At 42.6% G+C, this 20,290-nt stretch overlaps 2 protein-coding genes across 7 annotated transcripts in view; one reads left to right on the top strand and one right to left on the bottom strand.

The window, feature by feature from the left end:
• ASB3 (ankyrin repeat and SOCS box containing 3) overlaps nucleotides 1-20,268 on the bottom strand; it is a 46,548-nt gene extending 26,280 nt beyond the window's left edge. Inside the window, exons 1-3 of one of the 5 annotated variants that reach the window (XM_082217653.1) lie at nucleotides 19,732-20,268; nucleotides 18,585-18,710; nucleotides 18,367-18,437 (exon numbers count right to left, since the gene is read on the bottom strand). The gene's annotated coding sequence lies outside the window, so the exon portion shown is untranslated. Of the gene's footprint in view, nucleotides 1-2,608; nucleotides 2,740-18,366; nucleotides 18,438-18,584; nucleotides 18,711-19,070; nucleotides 19,090-19,731 lie in introns of those variants that run through there. The other 4 variants (XM_082217652.1, XM_082217656.1, XM_082217654.1 and 1 more) reach the window with 4 other exon arrangements.
• On the top strand, nucleotides 2,881-15,893 carry CHAC2 (ChaC glutathione specific gamma-glutamylcyclotransferase 2). Of its 2 annotated transcripts, XM_082217981.1 has the most exons (3): nucleotides 2,881-3,174; nucleotides 9,469-9,504; nucleotides 14,254-15,893. In XM_082217981.1, exons 1-3 carry the CDS (start codon nucleotides 2,947-2,949, stop codon nucleotides 14,641-14,643), a joined length of 654 nt encoding a protein of 217 aa, XP_082074107.1. In that variant the 5' UTR covers nucleotides 2,881-2,946; the 3' UTR covers nucleotides 14,644-15,893. The 2 variants fall into 2 exon arrangements, with proteins under 2 accessions (XP_082074107.1, XP_082074108.1); XM_082217982.1 differs by lacking the exon at nucleotides 9,469-9,504.
• Nucleotides 20,269-20,290: the final 22 nt, after the last annotated feature.

Genomic DNA, 20,290 nt, shown 5'->3' with positions numbered 1-20,290 from the left:
AATAGCGTGTAGGACGATGGTGGTCCAGCTACTTCTGTATCTACACAGGGATAGGCTAAAATCTGCCATCTATGCTCTGGTAACCTCCAGGATAGATTACCACAATGCATTATAAATGGGGCTGCTTTTTGGACAGTTCAGAAAGTGCAGCTGCTGCAGAATTCAGCAGCCAGGCTGCTCACCAGGGCAAGACAGTCTGAGCACCTGAGACATCCTGAACTTGCTGCAAGACAGACCCAAAAAAGAAAATAACAGAACACCTCTAGTCATCACATACAGCTCCCAAGTTAAAACAGTACAATGCATCATCAGAGATCTACAACCCCTCCTGGACAATGACAGTTCTCTTTCTCAAGCTCTGGGAGGAAGACCTTTCATTGCCTACAGACAGCCACCCAATCTTAAACAACTCCTAACCCACAATAATACTACAACCAGACTTAACACGGACACTGGCACCAGAGCCTGCAATAAACCCAGATGCCAACTTTGCTGCCACATACACCTGGACAACACCATTACTGGCCCCAACAACATCACACATACCATCTCGAGACTATTTAATTGCTCATCGTCTAACATTGTGTATGCCATCAAATGCCAACAGTGTCCTTCAGCTCTCTATATTGGACAAACAGGCCAAACCTTACGCCAAAGAATAAACGGACATAAATCTGACATCAAGAATCACAAAACAGAGAAACCAGTAGGAGAACACTTCGATCTCCCAGGACATTCTATACAAGATCTCAAAGTAGCTGTTTTACTACAAAGGAATTTCAGAAATAGACTGGAAAGAGAAGCTGCTGAATTGCAACTCATTACCAAACTTAAAACCATGGAGAGACCTGGTCTGAACAAAGACATTGGATTCTTATCTCATTATACATGACTAAGCCATTTCTCACCTTCTCACCCCTTGCCTTTTCCTGTAAGACCTATTACAGTCATTAAGAGTCGTCAACAGGCTCATCTCAGCTATCTGCCAATCTCCCATTCCCACCACCCTTCTGAGTAATACCCCTCCCCACCTTCTCACTATATAGAAGGATCTGGCAACTTCTGTTTCAGTGTATCTGAAGAAGTGTGCATGCACACGAAAGCTCATACCAAGAACTAACTTAGTTGGTCTTTAAGGTGCTACTGGAAAGAATTTTTTTATTTTGACTATGGCAGACCAACACGGCTACCTATCCGTAACTCAACCCAAGGAGGTTATCTGACATCATCTTTGTCTAGTTTTAGGTGCCAGGCAAAACCTTCCATTTTTATCCAAGTTTTTAGCCGTTACTTTCAAGGGTTTTAAAATATTTGTGTTGTTCAGCTCAGTGGACCTACCCACAGGTAAAACTAGGAGCCTTGTGGACCTCAAAGACTAATAAATCTATTATGGCATGAAGTTTTGAAATTTGCAAGATAGTATAGTCTCTTAAGGGTGCCACAAGTCTCATTTTATTGGTTTTGTTGTAAGAAACTAACAGGGCTACTACTCCGGAAATTCTTACTTATAGGTAGGCATGCACCCTGTTGGTGAAGGGCTAGAACCACTGCAATATGGTCCTGACTGTGAACTTCCCATGGGCATCTCATTGGCCACAGGTGAGAACAAAGATGCTGGACTAGATGGCCTGTTAGCTTGATACACCAGGGCTCCTCTTATAGGCAAAAGAAGGCACTGGCTGCTTCATCTCTGCTTGCTCACTTGCCCTCATACTGCGGGCAGTGGGATTGGGTGAGTCGGATTGGGGAATGCACTTGGTAGTCATAATTTGTTATGGGCCCTGCCGCAAAACACATTCCAGTACTCTCCCCCCATTTAGTTTGATTCTATCCCAATATCCAGTCTTGTATCATCGTGAGCAGAAACTCAATGAAGTATGCTGTGCATATATAGGTAAAGGTAAAGGGACCCCTGACCATTAGGTCCAGTCGTGGCCGACTCTGGGGTCGTGGCGCTCATCTCGCTTTATTGGCCGAGGGAACCGGCGCACAGCTTCCGGGTCATGTGGCCAGCATGACTAAGCCGCTTCTGGCGAACCAAAGCAGCGCACGGAAACACCGTTTACCTTCCCGCGAGAGCAGTACCTATTTATCTACTTGCACTGGCGTGCTTTCGAACTGCTAGGTGGGCAGGAGCTGGGACTGAACAACGGCAGCTCACCCCGTTGCAGGGATTCAAACCGCCGACCTTCTGATTGGCAAGTCCTAGGCTCTGTGGTTTAACCCACAGTGCCACCTGTGTCCCTGCTGTGCATATATATATATACACACACACACACACACACATACATGAAATTAATAGATGCACCTTTGTATGTACTATGAATTGACATGATGAAGTTATGTTAGAATACTGCAATTTAAATGTTCTGTGTCTTGGTTTGGTTGGTCCCCTAGAGCCCGTGGGTATAGCCGCGGCTGGGAACACTGGTAGCTGCCTTATACCGAGACCAGCGGCCCATATAACTCAGCATGGCTCGCACTGACAGGCAGCGGCGCTTTCCCAGCCCTATTCGGACACGCATCCACCTGCGTGCAAAGCGGATGCCTTTCCACCGCGCTTGCAAGAGGAGGACAAGGGGAAAGGGAGGAGAGCTTTGCAATTTACCGTATGGGTCACCTCTCCTTAAAAGCATCCGCTGCTGACCAGCTGCGTTTCAAAGGAAGGAAGGGGAGGGGAGCAACGGCCTTATGAAGCCCAGCCCTCCCGCATCGCCTCCCCCCTCCCCAGCACAGAAAAGGATGCTGGGAGCTGTAGTTCAGCCTGGCCAACCCAGCGTTGCCTTTGACCCGCAGGCTCAGCCGCCTCTAGCGGCGACAGCCCGAAGGAGAGGCACGTGGCCCGATCGGGGGAGCCGGCGCTGGAGCCGCGGAGGTCGCTCGGCCGAGCAAGCGGCACTACAAGCCCCAGGGTGCCTTGCTGAGCGATCGCGGGCCGGGGAGAGCATGCAGAGCTCCGGCAGCCCCCAGCAGGGCCGCCCCCTGCCTCCCGATCGCCGGGAGAGCGAAGAAGGAGAGGAGAGCGGCGGCGCGAGAAGCATGTGGGTGTTTGGCTACGGCTCCCTCATCTGGAAGGTGGATTTCCCTTACGAAGACAAGATGGTCGGGTACATCACGGGCTACAGCAGGAGGTTCTGGCAAGGCAGCACGGATCACCGCGGAGTGCCGGGCAAGGTGAGCGGCGAGAGGTTGGGAGAGGATGGGGAAGAGGCAGGCAGGCAGGACTCGGGGGGTACCTCGCGGTTCTCCTTCCGTGGGAAGAAGGGCGCACCGGGGCTGCTGGAGTTTGGCGGAGTTGCAGAGGACTGAATTGCGCCGCCAACCCATCGCAGAGGTGCTGGGCAGCTAGCCCCGCTGCCATTTGCCCGGTCACCGCAGGTACACAAGCGCCAAGACGGCTGTCTCACAATAAGAGTCAAAATAAAAAAAAATCCTTCCTGTAGCACCTTAAAGACCAACTAAGTTAGTTCTTGGTATAAGCTTTCGTGTGCATGCACACTTCTTCAGATACACTGAGTGTCTCTCTGTTTTCCCCGCGCACAGAGAAGTCCCCAGAAACCAGACGCGCTTTCACTTACAGCCCAGCGCTTATTACCCTCGGGTATTACTCTTGTCAACGCACAACCATGTGGGTTTTGTAACCGTTCACTTTCCTGCAAACATTTTCCACGCAAATACACACGCAGGGCTTTTCTCTCTCCGTGCCACGCAAAAGCCGGTTAGCAAATCAGTGCAACCACCGATGCAAGATGCTCGCATTTTCATGATTATGCTGAAAGGGGTGGCACGGTTCACTTGCGAAGGCAGTACGAGAGGACAGTAGATGAACATTAGAGAGAACATTTGAGGATGTTGGCACAGTTCCCAAGACGGTTCTTCCTTGTGTACCTTTGCTTAATTGCTGTGCATTGGGTCACCTCTTACATAAGCTATACACCCTCAGCCGGTTATGCTAGGCACCAAACAGGGCCGGTTACTATTAAACTTTCTTAAAAGACCAGGGTGGGTGTTGAGATAAGACACCCATAGACACACACTTTATAGTTAAGCAACTTTTGCAAACCTTTTAATGGCACTGTTCAAGCCTGAGGTTCATCCCCTATTTTGGGGAGCACAAAGGATGGGGGGCTTCCCATCTTCAGTCATATGTCACTGCATTATGTCAGCATCTACTGCACCTACTTTTTCTTGAATATTTGTCAGGAAAAAGTGGGGTTTAATCTTGGTATATCTGTTAGGGTAAACAAACAGAAGTCCTAGTTTGTTTGTTTTTCAAAGAACTCTATAGATTCATAGCCCAATCCTGTGCATGTTTTCTCAGAAGTAAGTCATGCTGAATCCAATGGGGTATTTCCTGAGATATTTCAGATAGAAGGGAAAGAGGTTATGTTGGGAAATATTTAGGTCAACTTCCTTTTCTTAGGCATAAATAGGTAAGGTCGATGTATGTGTTTGGAAGAATCGCAGAGAGCACTGTAGTTAGGGGGGAAATGCTCTCCCTCATCAAAAACTCCCCACAACTGGAAACCTAGCACATTAGGGAAGGTTCTAGCCTAGTCTCAACCCTAAAATACTCATTCTTTCTGTGCAGATGTTTTGATGTGGAAAAGCAAGCTGCCATGGATGCTCCACCACTGGCTTCCCAAAGTGGCATGCTAACAGAAAAATACGATGCAATTCTTCTGAACGTGTAACTCAGTACTTACACCAAGAATCTTGGAAATAGCTATGTTGAATCCCATGTGGAATTGCAAGCTACTCCCTGGCTAAATCCCCCCCCCCATATTTTATTACAAGTGACATAAGCAGATATATGGGTTTCCCTTCTTACGATGCTGGAGTTTGTTGAGGCCCAACACAACGATTCTGTAGTTCTTACCCCTAAAACTCCCCTTAAAGCACACCCTGTGCTCTCATTTTCCCATTCTTCTGTCAAGGCTAATGTTGCTGTTGTCAAAAATTCAGATGGAGGTGGGTGGTTCTCAAACTATTTTATTTCTTTACATGGGGAGCTTGCTGTGAGGAAGACACAGATCTTCCGTCCTCTTTTATTTTGTATTACCTGTCCAAATAGCTAAACTTAGTTACTAACATACCAGGTAATGTCGCTAATGCAGTTATCAGTACAGCTTCTCCTACAGTATTATATTCCTTATTTTCCATTCAGTATGAATATAATCCTGCCTATAATGTTGAACCCACTGCAAATCAATTTCATGAATGACTTCAACTTCAAGTATTGAGTGTTAAGAGGAAAATAATTTCTGTATACTCTATCCACACCATTCCCTGCCTTTATAAGCTACTATCATGTCTCTCTCGCCACCCCTACATTTTTTTTCTTAATCCCCTCACTCTTTTTTAGAGATCCTTTTCAGAGTTTGCTTGGGATTTCACCATCCAGGAAAAATTGGTAGTGTACACAAACTTGTCTACTTTACTCTAGATCACTGTTCAGAGATCTCCTTCCCTCTAGCGAACATTGGCCCAATAACAGTGTCTTCTTCTTCTTTTTTAATACTAAAGTGTATTTAGAATCATAACCATAATTATATTTGTAGCATTATCTTCAGCTTCAGGTCACAATTGATAAAATTAAGGCTGTTAGCTGCTAGAAAAATATCTAAGCAACTCACATCCATTCTAGCTAGTGTTTGTATGAGTTTCAGTATGCTATTAGCAGTATAAAGAACATAAATATTTCATCCACCCATCAGAAGTTTGTGCATCCCAAATTTCTGAGGAACTCTCGGAAACTGTTCCATTTCATGAAAAGTGCATTTTTAAAGCTACCTCAATGGAAACAATAGATTTTAAAGTACTTTGAAGTACTTTGAAACCCGATGTGCTTCTCACTATACAAGGGCTATAGAGCTTATATAATTCTAAATAGCATTTGTTGAGCTAAGGAAACAATGGGATCCAGAAACGTCCAGAAATCTAAGAGAATGGCATTGACAGGGCTGGGCTATGTTATTTACAGCTGCATATGCGGCAGATTATTCAGTCATCAGAAGTACTTAGCTGACTGTCAACATACATGAAGCAACACTTAGAAATAATTGGCATTATTTTGTGGATGAGAATATGCCATATTGTTGTTTATTACAGCTTGTGCCTTTCAGAACCCCTTACTTTACATTTACCAAATTCACATCTCTAACCTGTAGTCCTTAAGATAGACTTCTGGGAATCATTTTAAGGTGCATCATAATATTTTGTGAAAACACAGCCATAAATACAGAAAAATGCTAAATTGATATAATGTATGTTGCATTTTTTCTTTTGTTCTGCATGAACAAGAAGTTTGCAACAAAGATTAAGATTGACAATCTGACTCAAACTGCAAGACAGACAACAGCTTGTTTTTTAAAAAGAAAAAACAGGTACAACATGCAATTCAGTTATTGTACAAAACATTATTAATGACTATTCTGGGTAAAATTGTCTCTTTAAACAGCCAATTGGATTAAACTGAGCCAAGTGTCGATTAGTATTTGATGTTCAGAAAATATATATAAATGACTGTTCTTTAGAAGAGCAGGGAGACAGTAACTACATACAAATTCTAGTGTACCTCATTCTTATTTCCATTTTGTTGACAACAGCCTTAGGTCAAATAGTGAGTTCATAACTGAGGTTAGACATCAGCTCAATATAACTATTTAAGGCCGATTCTGAGGACTGGTTCAGATATAAGATCCAGTGCTAAATTCCTTTGCTAAATACCTGGGAAGGGTACCTCAGGAACATACTGAATATGCAAATACCACCAGTGATTACTTTAATGAACCTGTTCTCAAACAACATGTCTGCACAAAGCTTTAATATTACCTAGGAATCACGGTGTCCCCAACTAGGAGGAAAAATGTTTCTGGTGATAAAGACAAAATTTAAAAGTACGTGGTTTACTCTTTTATAGACCATGCTCAGAACTGTGTGTAACCTATGCTAAAAAATTAAAATTCTGCACCCAAGCACTTTTAGTTTTGCTCCCAGAAAAAAAATCACAGTTTTATTTTGTGTACAGTTCTGCAATGTCTGCCATTTTAGATCAATCATCATGGTTCTTGATTGTCACAGACAAGGCATTGACACACACATGCGCACACATTCTGTCTCGCTTGCAGGATTTCAGCAGGTATTGCTCAATCACTTCCAATCATATTTCCATCATAAAGGCTAGAATTTTACTTTTTAAAAAATACAGGAAGTTGGGTTCTGAGCCCTTTACATTCTGGAACTTTTCTAGATTTAGTAATATCCAACAGCGAGTAATTGACTGCTCAAAAATGCATTGTGCCTAGTAGTTTTTAAAGGTTAAAACAAAAATCTGTTGCACTCCAATACTGCTTTAAACAAGCATGATACAACCTAAAAATGGGAGAATAAAAAATTATCAATGGCAATGCCAAAACTTTCAGGAGAGAAAATGTTAGCACAAGACTTATTTTATTTTTGGACTTGGGTTGCTGTCCTATTTTGTTTCCATAAAAAAAAAACACCTTCTGAAATGGGTAATAAAAGAACAATACTTTTTCATATCAAAAAGGGAAAAAAGCTTCTTGCTTCCCCCTCCCAATATAAACACAGGAAAATAATCAGAGTTACAATAAACCAATTTCTCTAGCACATACAAATTCCACAAAATCTGTATTTAAGAGTGCAATGCACTTGCCTCCTAAAAGGTAATGCACTAAATAAAACAGTAAAAATAATAATTCCACGGGGGGGGGGGGGGCAGGTTGCAATATATCTACCACATCAGATCGAAGGTCCATCTAGTTTAGTATTCTGTTTTTTCCAGTGACCAATTCTATCTTGGCTTATTTTTTGCCTAATGGCAACAGAACTCCAGCAGCTGCACAGTAATCAGAAGTCAGAAATTGTTGTGCTAAATATTTCACATATACGGTAGTTCAAAAGAGTCCTTAAGAACATGTGAAACATATGTGAGCATTGCAGTTAAAAAAAATGTAACTCCAATTTGTTAACCTGCCGGTTGGGTTTAACACTGCTTGGTCCCGCTGAAGCCAGCAAAATTAAAAAGAAATAAATCCGAATAATTAACTTCTAAGCAGTTTGTAGATTTGGCTCTAGGCACATTGGCATTTCTTCCACTCATGCCCATTTTTTTCTTTCTGATAAGCACTTTCAGTTGCTGTGAAGAGGACTGAAAGAGTATTAAGTGATAGGAGGTCTAGAGTAAGGCTGCTGCCCCGCTTTCCATCATTGCTCACTCACAGAGAAGGGATGGGTGAGCAGGCAGAAGTACAGCAGGTCCAGGGGACTCCCCAGGTTAGCAGCAGACCCTAGTTATGTGCCCAGCCGTGTTATCCCATGATGCTGCCCTTTCAAAGACCATAGGGCACAATTCCTTCAGATGCATCCACGTACTCCTGCTCACTACCATTATGTTCCAGCCAAGCTGCAATATGGGCTCTGCAGCAAACAGATGGTCACAGTTCAGCTAGCTGGCTGCTACCCACCTCAAATGTTCCCTGTTTGCAACAAGGGTCAGGGCATGTATGCCAACATTTTAAGCTGTGGCAGCTAGCCTGCCGCTCTCCAGACAACTGTTGGGCTACAACTCCCATCATCCCTGACAATGGGCCATGGCGGCTGGAGCTGATGGGAACTGGAATGCAGCAACATCTGGAGGACTTTTAGTCACTTTTGGTTTAAGTAATACGCAGTTTGGCTCTAGTCTAGGGTTATCTTCTCCTTTTCCTTTCTCTCCTCTTGTATTCAAACGCACCACAGGGAGAAGGTAGGCCTGCTCATTCTAATCCAGAATAAGGACACACCCCAGTTTGGATATAGTTACCCATATTGTATGTGTCACATTTTAGCTCTCTCTTCTTCCAATGTTCTCAGTGTGGTTTACATATTTCCCACCCCCTTATATCCTCATAACAAGTATGTGTGATAGGTTAAATGGAAGAGTAAGTGAACTAGTCCAAGTCCACTTCTGACTCAGGACTGAACCCAGTTCTCCCCAGCCCTAATCAGACACTATAACAACCAAACCATACTAGCTCTGTTATCCCTGGTTAGAACGGTAAAAAGTAAGTCCAATCCGTAGTTGGGAAGAGGAGGGAGCATGCAATCCTGTAGTCCATTCCAAGTTTTTACTCCCCAATTAACTTTTGAGTTGCACTGCATCTGCACTAGCTTCAAGACACAACTTTTTGGTCAGTGTTATGGAAATCATTAGAGAAAGCGCTAGTAAGTGTTCAGCCTTTAACTGGGCCATGCAGTTGTCAGGCTCGTAGTGTGTCTGCCCTAAGCACAGATTTGATACAGTACCACGCAACATCAGAAATAAAGGTCACACTCTTCCAAATGGATTGTATTGGTTTGATAGTCTTGTGGTCCTCTTTTTAAATATATACATATATATATTTCCAGTTTTGCTACTGATTTAATAATAAAAACTTTTTACTGTGATATTTCTTTTAATTTTAGCCTGGAAGAGTTGTGACACTTATTGAAGATCCTGAGGTATAGTAGATTCTGTTTTTATATACCATTTAGTATATACATTCTTCCGGAGAAACTCAGAAGCATATTTTGATAATACTGTACAGCTGTATTTCTTTAATTCTGAAATACAGAAAAAGTAACATGGGCTGCAATCCTATGCACTTACCTGGTAGCAAGCCCTATAGGACACAGTGGGACTTAGTTCCGAGTAAACATGCATATAATTTTATTAAAAAATTCCTTCTAGTAGCACCTTAAAGACCAACTAAGTTAGTTCTTGGTATGAGCTTTCGTGTGCATGCACACTTCTTCAGATTTCGTGTGCATGCACACGAAAGCTCATACCAAGAACTAACTTAGTTGGTCTTTAAGGTGCTACTAGAAGGAATTTTTTTATTTTGACTATGGCAGACCAACACGGCTACCTATCTGTAACTATATTTTTACAGTTAATAAAGCTTACAATTTTTATCCAGAGAAACTCAAGAACTATTTATTTAAGCCCAACCCATTTCTTCAGATACATGTTCCTTCCCAACAGTACGCAAGACTGTTTAACCAGGGGTAGTCAACCTTTTGGAGCCCATGGGCATATTTGGAAAAATTGTAATGGGCAGCATACCCAGGCACACAACATTACTTGCTTGCCCCTGCCTTCTCCACCATTAGTTAGGCCCGAAATAAAGTGTAATTTGCTTGGGAAATGCAGCTGGAGAGGGCTAACCCCTCCCCAGCTACGATCTCCATAAAGATCATCCTGTCTTGAGTTGTAATTATGCTTCAAGTAAGTTTTCCATCGGCTACAGAAGACTTATTTGAAGCTTAATTGCAATGCAGAGCAGGATGATGAGGGGCTCTGGGAAGCCTTGGCGAGTTGTGTGGCAACCACACAGTTTAACTCATTTCCCGGAGGAAGCTGGTTCATCTGTCCCTGAAGAGGAGTCTCTTGATTCACACAGGCTGGCCTCTAATAAATCAATTCCTGTGCACTTTTGAAGACTCCTGTTTTCTGTACTTCAGCTTCCATGTAGGCCGCACAGGAGGGGACTTCCTCTCCTCTGAAGGCAGCATGGCAACATAGGCTACTAGCCTCTTAGGAGGCTAGCAAAAAAAAAAAAAATGCAGGCTACTGACTTTTGTGGCTGCAGTAAACCTAACAGTTTGACACTGCACCAAAAGAAATTATGACCTTCCCTTCTCTCAGTGATTTATGTAGCCACAAGACATTATATTGCAGCCAATGAGCCTCTTTCATCATGGTTGGGACATTATCTCAGCAAGCTGCTGTTAAGTCTGTGATTGCCCTAGGAGGGAGGGAGGGAGGGGTGTTTAAACATCTTCCATGCTCACTGATGAACTACAAAAAATGCTTCCTTGACCCAAACCTGGCCACGGCTATACAGAAAGGGAAAGAAGGCTTTGGCCTCATCCATCAGCCAAATGAACAAAAGCCACAAACTGTTGTTTGACACCAGCAAGGGAAAGACAGGCCAGCCCACACTAGATACCATTGCCCATAACTGCCCTGGCTTGGAAGAAGTGATCTCCTCTTCTACAAATAATAAAAATGTGGAAAACGAACAAGAATAAAAATGGCCAGTTCACCCTTTATTTTTCTTGTAATGTGTAGCTCTACCTGTAGATTTCAGAGGGTACTGGGGAGAAGATATTGCAAGATACACTCGCAATATTCAGAGACCACTTTTTTCTCTTGCCTAACCTGCTGGTTATCCAAGGCAGATTCAACACCCCCTCTAAAATCAAAAATACACTTTTGATCCATAATTCCAACACACAGTTTAGTAGTTAGGTATACTCTTCATTTGAAACTCTTTTCCCATTCCTAGCATAGCTATCAACTTTTATGCAAGAACTTTGAGTGTGGTGTAGTGGTTAAGAGCGGTAGTCACGTAATCTGGGTAACCGGGTTCGCGTCTCCGCTCCTCCACATGCAGCTGCTGGGTGACCTTGGGCCAGTCACACTTCTGTGAAGTCTCTCAGCCCCACTCACCCCACAGAGTGTTTGTTGTGGGGGAGGAAGTGAAAGGAGATTGTTAGCCGCTTTGAGACTCCTGAAGGGGAGTGAAAGGCGGGATATCAAATCCAAACTCTTCTTCATACCTCCTGCAAATCTGCATGGTGCTTTAAAGGTATTTTTCGATCATTGCCAATGGGAAGATGCTTTTATTTTTATTACATCTGTTAAAATCTGCTTGGAATACAATGTGAAGAGATGAACAGAAAGGTTCCTTCCCTGTGACTTGCTGAATTAGGTGCAGTGTAGTAGCTATGACTGTAATTCTCTGCACCATGATAAGCCCTGGTGAACACTTATTCCAAGAAAACATGCCTCTAAGATAGGACAAAAAACAAGGGCCATGAAGTTTCTATTTCAAATTAGTGGTGAGCTTAAACCCCTCTTTCAGTCTATTTTCTGCCCATCTTTCCTCTTGCAATATGAAGGTGAAGGGTGAGCCATTTTACCAGACTGTTGCAATGGTTACTGAGATAATGGCTGCATTCACATGTCATACTAAGCCGTGGTTACAGTGGCGTAGCGTGGGTTGTCAGCACACGGGGCAAGGCAAGTAATTTGCGCCCCCTAACCCGTGGATTTTAGTAGGGGCAGAGAGCTGCGAGTGCAAGCGTGCCCCCCAGATGTTGTGCGGTGCGGCCGGGCCCCCCTACACCCCCCACGCTACACCACTGCATGGTTAGGACACTGTATGAACCACACAAGCTGTGGGTTTGCATGCTTCCATCCTGTGCAGCTAACAGCAAGAACTGTTAAGTTCTTGCTTCCAATCAACTACAACTCCCTGTGTGATTTAAACCAAGAAATGTGGCTGTTGCTAGTCATGGTTAATTTAAACAAACCAGCTTCAGAAACCAGATTCAGAAGTTTGTTTGTTTGTTTGAAATTAATCATAGCTTAGCTTTATAAAATAACATGCCTTTATTATCTTAATCAAGTAGGTCTCACCACAACACTCACAGTTTGTATCAACCAGTTTGCCATACAACCATGGTTAATAATAATAATAATAATAATTTATTATTTATACCCCACCCACCTGGCTGGGTTACCCCAGCCACTCTTAAGGTTAAGGCAAAGTAAAAGCTTTACTCATCCTCCTGGCCACCAGGTAGGAACACATAAGCCTGGTGTTTGCTGCCACTTGTGCATGCCATGTTAAATCATGGTTTAGTATGTCAAAGGTGTAAAATTCAAAATAGTATTGTTCTTAATATTTTAGCATATTCGTCAATCATAATCATCCTTTTGTAATGTGGATGGTGTTGCATAACCAGCCATTGTTGCGCTCCCCTGGACTTTACCCACTTTCACTGTAGGCAGTGACACCACTCATTTCTAAATGTTAAGAGCAGATTTGAGTGCAACACAGCTTAGAAACTGAAACATGGAACTTTCCATTTGATCGGAAAAAAACTGCTTGAATCTCAGAAAGTTTCCCTGTAATGCTAACACTGAATTGAGATCAATGTAATAGCTGCTATAGACTTAAACCATTTTTTGTAGTTGACAAGGCCAGCAAAATAGAGCATAGTGTCAGCCATTGTGAATTTTCTGTACCTTTCTGGTATGTTTTTTCACACTGCTGTGCAGTTGGGACCCCATTATGCTAACAGACAGATTCCTCTATAAGCAAAGAATAGTTCAGCTTGTGTGTGTTTTCTCCCTCTACTGTATTTGTCCTGGTAAAACAAACTAATTCAGATCAATGCAAATAACAACTTTTATATCTATAGTCTGTAAACAATCTTCAATTATTAGTGTACCACTAAAAGTGCAGTAAAAATAAGAATAAAACTTCTAACTAGCAATTTTCTTATTTCATTTTAAATATCACTACACTAGCACAATCAGACCTGTTTCAACAGTACAGTACTTACAGGGTTACATGTTAGCTTAAGCAGAGTGAAAAAGCAAGACAAGTCTGGAAAAAAACAAGAAAGGGGGATTTCCTAATATTTAACAGAGTTACTAACCACACACCAGATAAACATAACATTGACTAAGTCACTTTTAAACACAGGTCTCTTTTAGGCCAGGACTAGATAGTACATGGCAATAGCTCAGTGTGGTGTAGTGCTGGATTATGGCTGCAGAGACCAGGTGCAAGTTCCCTCCCAGCCATGAAACTCACTGGGGGGCCTTGAGCCGGTTGCTGCCTCTCAGCCTAATCAACTGCACAGGGTTGTTGTTAGGATAGAATGCAGAGGGACAGAGCTATGCACACTACCTTGAACTCCTTGGAGGAAAGGTATAATATAAACATAATAATAAATAAATCTTTGCCAGGTAATACCTTCCTTCTGGTAGCTTTCCCCCCTGATATAAGCCTGTGTGGGAGGAAAAACAGATTAAAGAGAGGGGTGTAGGCTCTCCATTTCCCCCTACAAATACCCGACATGTCGTCACCAGGATTACCCAGGAAATTCGGATTTTGGAACATGTAGTTTTAACTTTTACACATATTTCCTGGACATTTCATGAAGGAGGCATTGCATGTATGCGCTATGGATATAAACTCATCTGAAAACCTTTCAAGCAGGGATGTGACCCTCCAGATATTGTTGTTGCACTCTAACTCCCATCAGCCCCAAGAAGGATGCCAGGGGACAATGGGAGTTGTAGTCACACAACATGCAGAGGGCCAGATTCCCCATCCCTGATTTAAATTGCTTCCTTTTGCATCATTAAAGTGAAGTATGTTTTACCTTCCTGGTTGTGTTCTTCAACAGGGCTGTGTATGGGGTGTTGCATACAAACTGCCACCAGGACAAGAAGGTGAAGTGAAAGCATATCTTGATTTCCGAGAGAAAGGTGGCTACAGGACTACAACTGTCATTTTCTATCCGAAAGATCCCTCAGTGGAGCCCTTTGATGTGCTGCTATATATCGGAACCTGCGAAAACCCTAACTACCTTGGACCAGCACCTCTAGAAGAAATTGCCAAACAGATTTTTAATGCAGTTGGTCCCAGTGGAAGAAACACAGAATACCTGTTTGAACTCTGCAACTCCCTCAGGGATCTCGTGCCAGAAGATGTAGATGAACATCTTTTTACTTTAGAGAAACTAGTAAAGAAACTCTTAGAACAGGAAGAAAGCAAAAATGTCAATTCCATATAATAATCACCTTGTGGTTTCAAACAGTCTCTTCATCATCAGGAGAACGGTTTCACTGATGACAGTAGTATGATTTCAAGATGCTCCATGTGGACTTTGAATATATTAATTTTCATGTTTCATTCAGGGCGCTACTGTCATTGATCAGTAGAAAATTATGTTTAAAGCTATGTCTTCAGGAGTTTAAGGGAGGAGGAGCTTTGAATTTTGGTAAAATTTTAAAGAATGCATTTCTCTCAGTTTCTCAGATATGAAGAAATAATTTATGCCCAATTTAAGTTTGAGGGAAATTTTTATTGATTTCAAGTTATTTAGATTTTTCTTCCTTTTAAAAAAATATAGTTTGGGACTAGATCCTGCACTCAGACAGACTATGGATGCAATCCTATACATATGTGCTCAGGAGCAAGTCTCCTTAAACCAGACATGGCCAAACTTGGCCCCCCAGATGTTTTGGGACTACAACTCCCATCATCCCTAGCTAACAGGACCAGTGGTCAGGGATGATGGGAATTGTAGTCTGTAAACCTCTGGAGGGCCAGGTTTGGCCATGCCGGCCTTAAACAAAGTTAGGTCTGCTTTTGGGAGTAAACTTACATAGGATTGAGCTGTATGTGTTACATTAGACCTCAACCACACTTATTTAAGAGCAATCCCAGTGGGACCAGTCTATAATGGTTTGTGGATTATAGCACTGACGTGGAAATCCTATGTACACTTACTTGGGAATAAGTCCCGTGGAAGTTCAACTGATTTCAAAGTAAACTTCATAGGATTGCACTGTAAGCCGCAGTTATTCCTATGCAAAGACTAGGATATTTTAAAAACAACTCACTACAAGATATTTTTCATTTCGTTCATGAGTCAGCAGTTAGTTTATATATAAACTACCTGCCTTTTGATAAAATGAGCAAATATTTGCATGAGAAGGAAACTGCACTTTCCTTTTAGGATGTAGGAAGACCTATAGAAGCAATGTGTAACTCAAAACATATTGGTGCCTTATATTTTCATCACAATACCTTTTTAAAAACAAGTTAGGGATATGACTTGAATTTACAATAGCAAGAATGTTCAGAAACTCCCATACTTAATCACTAGGCATAGTATTTTCACAACTATCCTATGGCTAAGTGCATACACAATAGTGTGCAAGAATCTCCCCCCCCCCCGGTCTATCTTGGGTCCGGTCACTTGTCAGCTTAATCACAGATTTGTATTACATATTTATCAACACTAAATTATCATTAACACTAACTACAGTGGTGCCTCGCAAGACGAAAAGAATCCGTTCTGTGATTCTCTTCGTCTAGCGGTTTTTTCGTCTTGCGAAGCAAGCCCATTGAAGGATTAGCGCTATTAGCGGCTTTTAGCGGCTTATCTGCTGATCGGATCAGCTGATAAGCGACTTAGCGGCATAGAAAAAGGGGGGGAGGGAGAAAAAACCAGCAAGAACTCGCAAGACATTTGTCGTCTTGCGAAGCAAGCCCATAGGAAATTCGTTTTGCGAAGCACCTCCAAAACGGAAAACTCTTTCGTCTAGCGAGTTTTCCATCTTGCGAGGCATTCGTCTTGCGGGGCACCACTGTATACCTTCTCCAAACCAGGATTTGCAATCCCCGATTAATATGGGAACCTTAGGCAACTATTGGTGCAGATTTAATGCTGAACTATGGTAAAAAGCAAACAGATGGAAGAAGTGCAGCAGCTCACAGCTCACTCCCAATCCATTATCCATAGAAGAGATCAGCAGTGTTATGTCTGCACTAGACCAAAGACTTCAAAGGGAACACTGCAGAATAAACTCTTTGAAGATTGCAGGTTACTAGTAAACCGATTTTCAGCAGCACTTACTCTCAAGTCAGTGGCAAGGATTTAAAGATCTGTTCTTTGCAGCCTGTGGTGCTTTATACTTACATTTCTTAACGAGCACCACACCCACACCTATGGTGCATGACAAAACACTTCTGAAACTGGGTGAAGTTTCAAAAGTATTTTTAACATGTCATGGGGGATTGGTTTCAGAGCCAAAGTCAAAATTCCCACTGGGTAAGCACAGGTAGACTGTTGGGGTAGCCTAAAGTACCTCTTTGCATACAGACTATTACGTTTGGGATTGAGATCCAACTTGCATAGCAGGTTAATCTCAGCCATCATTTAGGCACTTCTGAAACTTCTACTCCATTTGCCATCCTTTGTCTGCACAACTTCCACCCAAATGGATGGGCGTTGTGTTAACTTTTCTAAGGGATAAATGATGGCCTCATTATTGCAATAGATTCGCAAAGGAGTTTCCGTCCCAACTGTGAATTTCCTTGCTTCTCATAGTTTAAGTTATTTTCTTTAAGCCTTCAACAGAAGCATATTTTTGTATTTTAATATATATATAGATATAAAGGTTCTCTTCCAAGTGTCAAGTGCTATTCCATTTTCTCATAACAAAATGTGATTCTGTATTTCTTTCCATTGTTCATACTGAAGCCTGTATGACTTTGCATCAGTAACAGAACAATTATTTATGTTTTGTGTCCATAAACCATCTCTCTTCCTTTTTATTAGTTGCTTGTAAAATGTTCCATTGCATTCCTTTGTGTGTGTGAGAGAGAAAGAATGTAACACCTGTTCAATAGACTGAGAAAAATATTTTTGTTGGGGAGTTGTTCTTAATGAGAACTATCTTACTACAGACCATAAATGGCTTCTTCAAACTACATGAAAAAAATTGCTTACAGATTATGTAAGGATGATGGCAGATAACCACTCCAGTCATTATAAAAGCATTTACACAAGAAGGTATTATAGGTTAGTCTTTACCCACTAAGGCTACAATCTCTTCCACTTAAATCAATGGGATTTTACCACTGATTTCTATAAGATGAGGACTTTATCCTAATACAGTATCTTTGACCATGGTCCAGCAAACAATTAAACCAGCAGTATGTATCCTAAGAAGCTTCTAAAGTAGCAAACACCATGCTACTGTTATTTTTTTCCCTAGCTGAAGGAGTTTTAAAAGCAGTTTGTGGTATGGTGCGGGGGTCTCCTGTTCAAAAGGGGTGGGATAAAAAATTTCATTAGGTGCACTGATTATAGGTGTTTGGATCAGCTCCAAAGAGTGTTTCCATGAATCAGATACAGAAGAAATGACTCAATGAGCTTCCATGCTTGTGTGAATGAGCCATCACAGACCTTGGCATCAGAGACAGAACTTTCATATTCTCTGATGCCATTTCAATTTGCAATACTTTTGAGCTGATTTCTCACATTCTACAGCAGTCAAGAATTAAATAGCCAAGTTTAATCTTCAGTGAGGCTCCCATAAAAAGTGATTATCTAAATGCACCATTAGCAATTGGACGCAAGCACAGAATGTCACATGAAAAACGTCCTAAGTGGTCAGTCCTAAAACACTCTTCCATGTCAGTCATTCCCCCTGAAATCAAGGGGGGTCTGCATCTCAATAAACATGATTTGAATCAGGTGCATTGTATTTTCATGTATCCAGAATCACAATGCATGGTATATTATTTTTATCACACACAGTATAGTTCAGAAGCAACTGAATTCCTATCCACAGCCTTAGATCACTATAAAACTTACAAGACACACTATGGGAGCAGCAATTTTTATTATATGTCTCAGAAGAACAGCAGACCTAACATATCAAGCACAGGGTATTTCTTTCTCTTCTGTTAAAGAATCGAGTTGTAAGAAAAGAGTCCCTACCTGCTTTGACACACACAAATGTTAAGTTAACATATGTCACCTTCAACAGTCACAGGCAACCTCCAGGGAATCTGAAATAAAGCACAGAAAAGATTGCATGAGCGGAGATATTAAACGTTTGATTGAATTACTGTGCACAGATGGTCAGATGGGAAATCCAGCCGATATAATATGCCCCTAATTATAGCTGAGCCAATTCACAGGGTACGATTGCATACATTTGCATCTCCCTTGGCTTCTTTTGGACTTTTGTGGCCGCATGTCTTCCATCCAGGATTCTGCTTAAGGGGGGAAATAATTGAGTCTGCAGGAACGGGCTAACCTGCTGCTTGCCATACTTCACCCTGACAGGAAAGAGGGAAAAGCAGACATTTCTGCTCCTGTGCAAGCTATGCACCATCATGCTGACCTGCCGCAAGACCCCCAAATCTGCCTTTCTAGGGAAGCAGCCAAGTTCCACTTATATGGGAACGCTATTCCCTTCCACAAAACGCTGTGAAACAACCAGAAGGGAAGGAATTCAAGACATACATGATCCCTTGTAATCTTTTCTTTTCATGGCAAGGCGATTTGTACGTTCTTCCAAGGGGAAATACATCAACACCATGCAAAATAAGATCCACAACACGAAATGCTTGAATTGGCTTAAACCTCATTGTGCAAGAAGATTGTGTACGTACTTTAATAAGTTAAGCGCAACTTACATCAACCCAACCACCTTGCAAGAGAGGGCTGGAAACATTTATTTTTAAAAAATAAAAATCCTCAAGCAGGAAACGGGTGTTTACTCATCACTTCTCAAAGGCACAAAAGACTGGCCTTGAGCTGAAACATTTTGTGGAGAAGGAGCTGTGAAATCTCGCCTGGCCTGGCTGGGTGAAGGCCCATAAAATGTGTTTTTGCATCCTGACAAAACGGAGAGGCTCTTTGGGAGCCTCGTTTCCTGCGCTCGGGGTTTTCCTACCCCCTTCATAAAATGCCACCAACCCAGTTTTGGGGGAATACTTTGCCAAGACGGATTCAGAAGGCGAATTCTGAAAATCCTGAGGAGGCCTGTGCAGACAACTAAGAATATGCATCCTCCCCACAACGGTCAACTGACGTCTTGTTTTAATTTCCGGCTTTTGTTGTATTTGTCTTTTTTACGTGTGCTTGTAAGTCGGCTTGGTATTTTTATGTGACAAACAGAACCACGTAAAAATATGCGGCTGCTTCGCTCCACCGCCTCACAAACTGAGCATTTCCCTCACGGGCTGGGAACGCACTGCGCATGCTCCGGCGGGAATGTGGCCGCTCCACACAAAACAGCGCCGAACGGCCGAACGACGTCCGTCGCCGGAGGAAAAAAAAGGCGGGAAAACTAACCTTCGCGAAATTTTCCGGAATGAGCCGAAGACGGGCGGAGGCGAGGGAAGGGTCGAATGCTTTGCTCGCCTCCGTTCCACTCCCCCGCCCGCTCCTCGGTCTTTTACCTCGCGCCGTATCCCCAGGCAACGCGCTTGCCGAGCCTGCCCCGGATGTTGATCCAGCTATTTTTTTTCCTCCCCGTCTCTTTTCCTTTAAGAACGGGAGGGCGTGGCCAAAACCGGCCGTAGTGACAATGCGGGCTTCCAATTGGAACGTTCCGATGAAGTGCATAGAGAAACTAAATGTAAAGAGTGGCACAAACACATGGCAATGTGAGGTTCCGTGTTGTTTTTTAAAAAATTCTTTACAGCGCATGCGGGTAACCTGCGGCTTAAACTACAAATCCCAGCAGTCCCAGCAAACATGACGGGCGACAAACGGATACGAGGTGCCAGTGGTTTTCCTCACATCTGCGCTTAACAGTCTTGACTGCTGCGACTGGTGGGCGCCTCTACATTTTTTACGATTGGATTAAAACCGACGCGGCGGGCCTCTGCGCGCCATAGAGAGGCGCGGA

The sequence above is a fragment of the Podarcis vaucheri genome (assembly GCF_965113315.1).
Source record: "Podarcis vaucheri genome assembly, chromosome: 3".
In the NCBI taxonomy this organism is placed as follows: domain Eukaryota; kingdom Metazoa; phylum Chordata; class Lepidosauria; order Squamata; family Lacertidae; genus Podarcis; species Podarcis vaucheri.
The sequence above is the reverse complement of the archived record's forward strand: the minus strand, read 5'-3'. Positions and strand labels throughout refer to the sequence as shown.

Excerpts from the sequence above, each read along its gene's own strand:
- CHAC2 (XM_082217981.1), top strand. The coding sequence starts at position 2,947 with ATGCAGAGCTCCGGCAGCCCCCAGCAGGGCCGCCCCCTGCCTCCCGAT. Across the intron at positions 3,175-9,468 it reads ACCGCGGAGTGCCGGGCAAG|CCTGGAAGAGTTGTGACACT; the intron begins GTGAGCGGCGAG and ends TTTTAATTTTAG. Across the intron at positions 9,505-14,253 it reads CACTTATTGAAGATCCTGAG|GGCTGTGTATGGGGTGTTGC; the intron begins GTATAGTAGATT and ends GTTCTTCAACAG.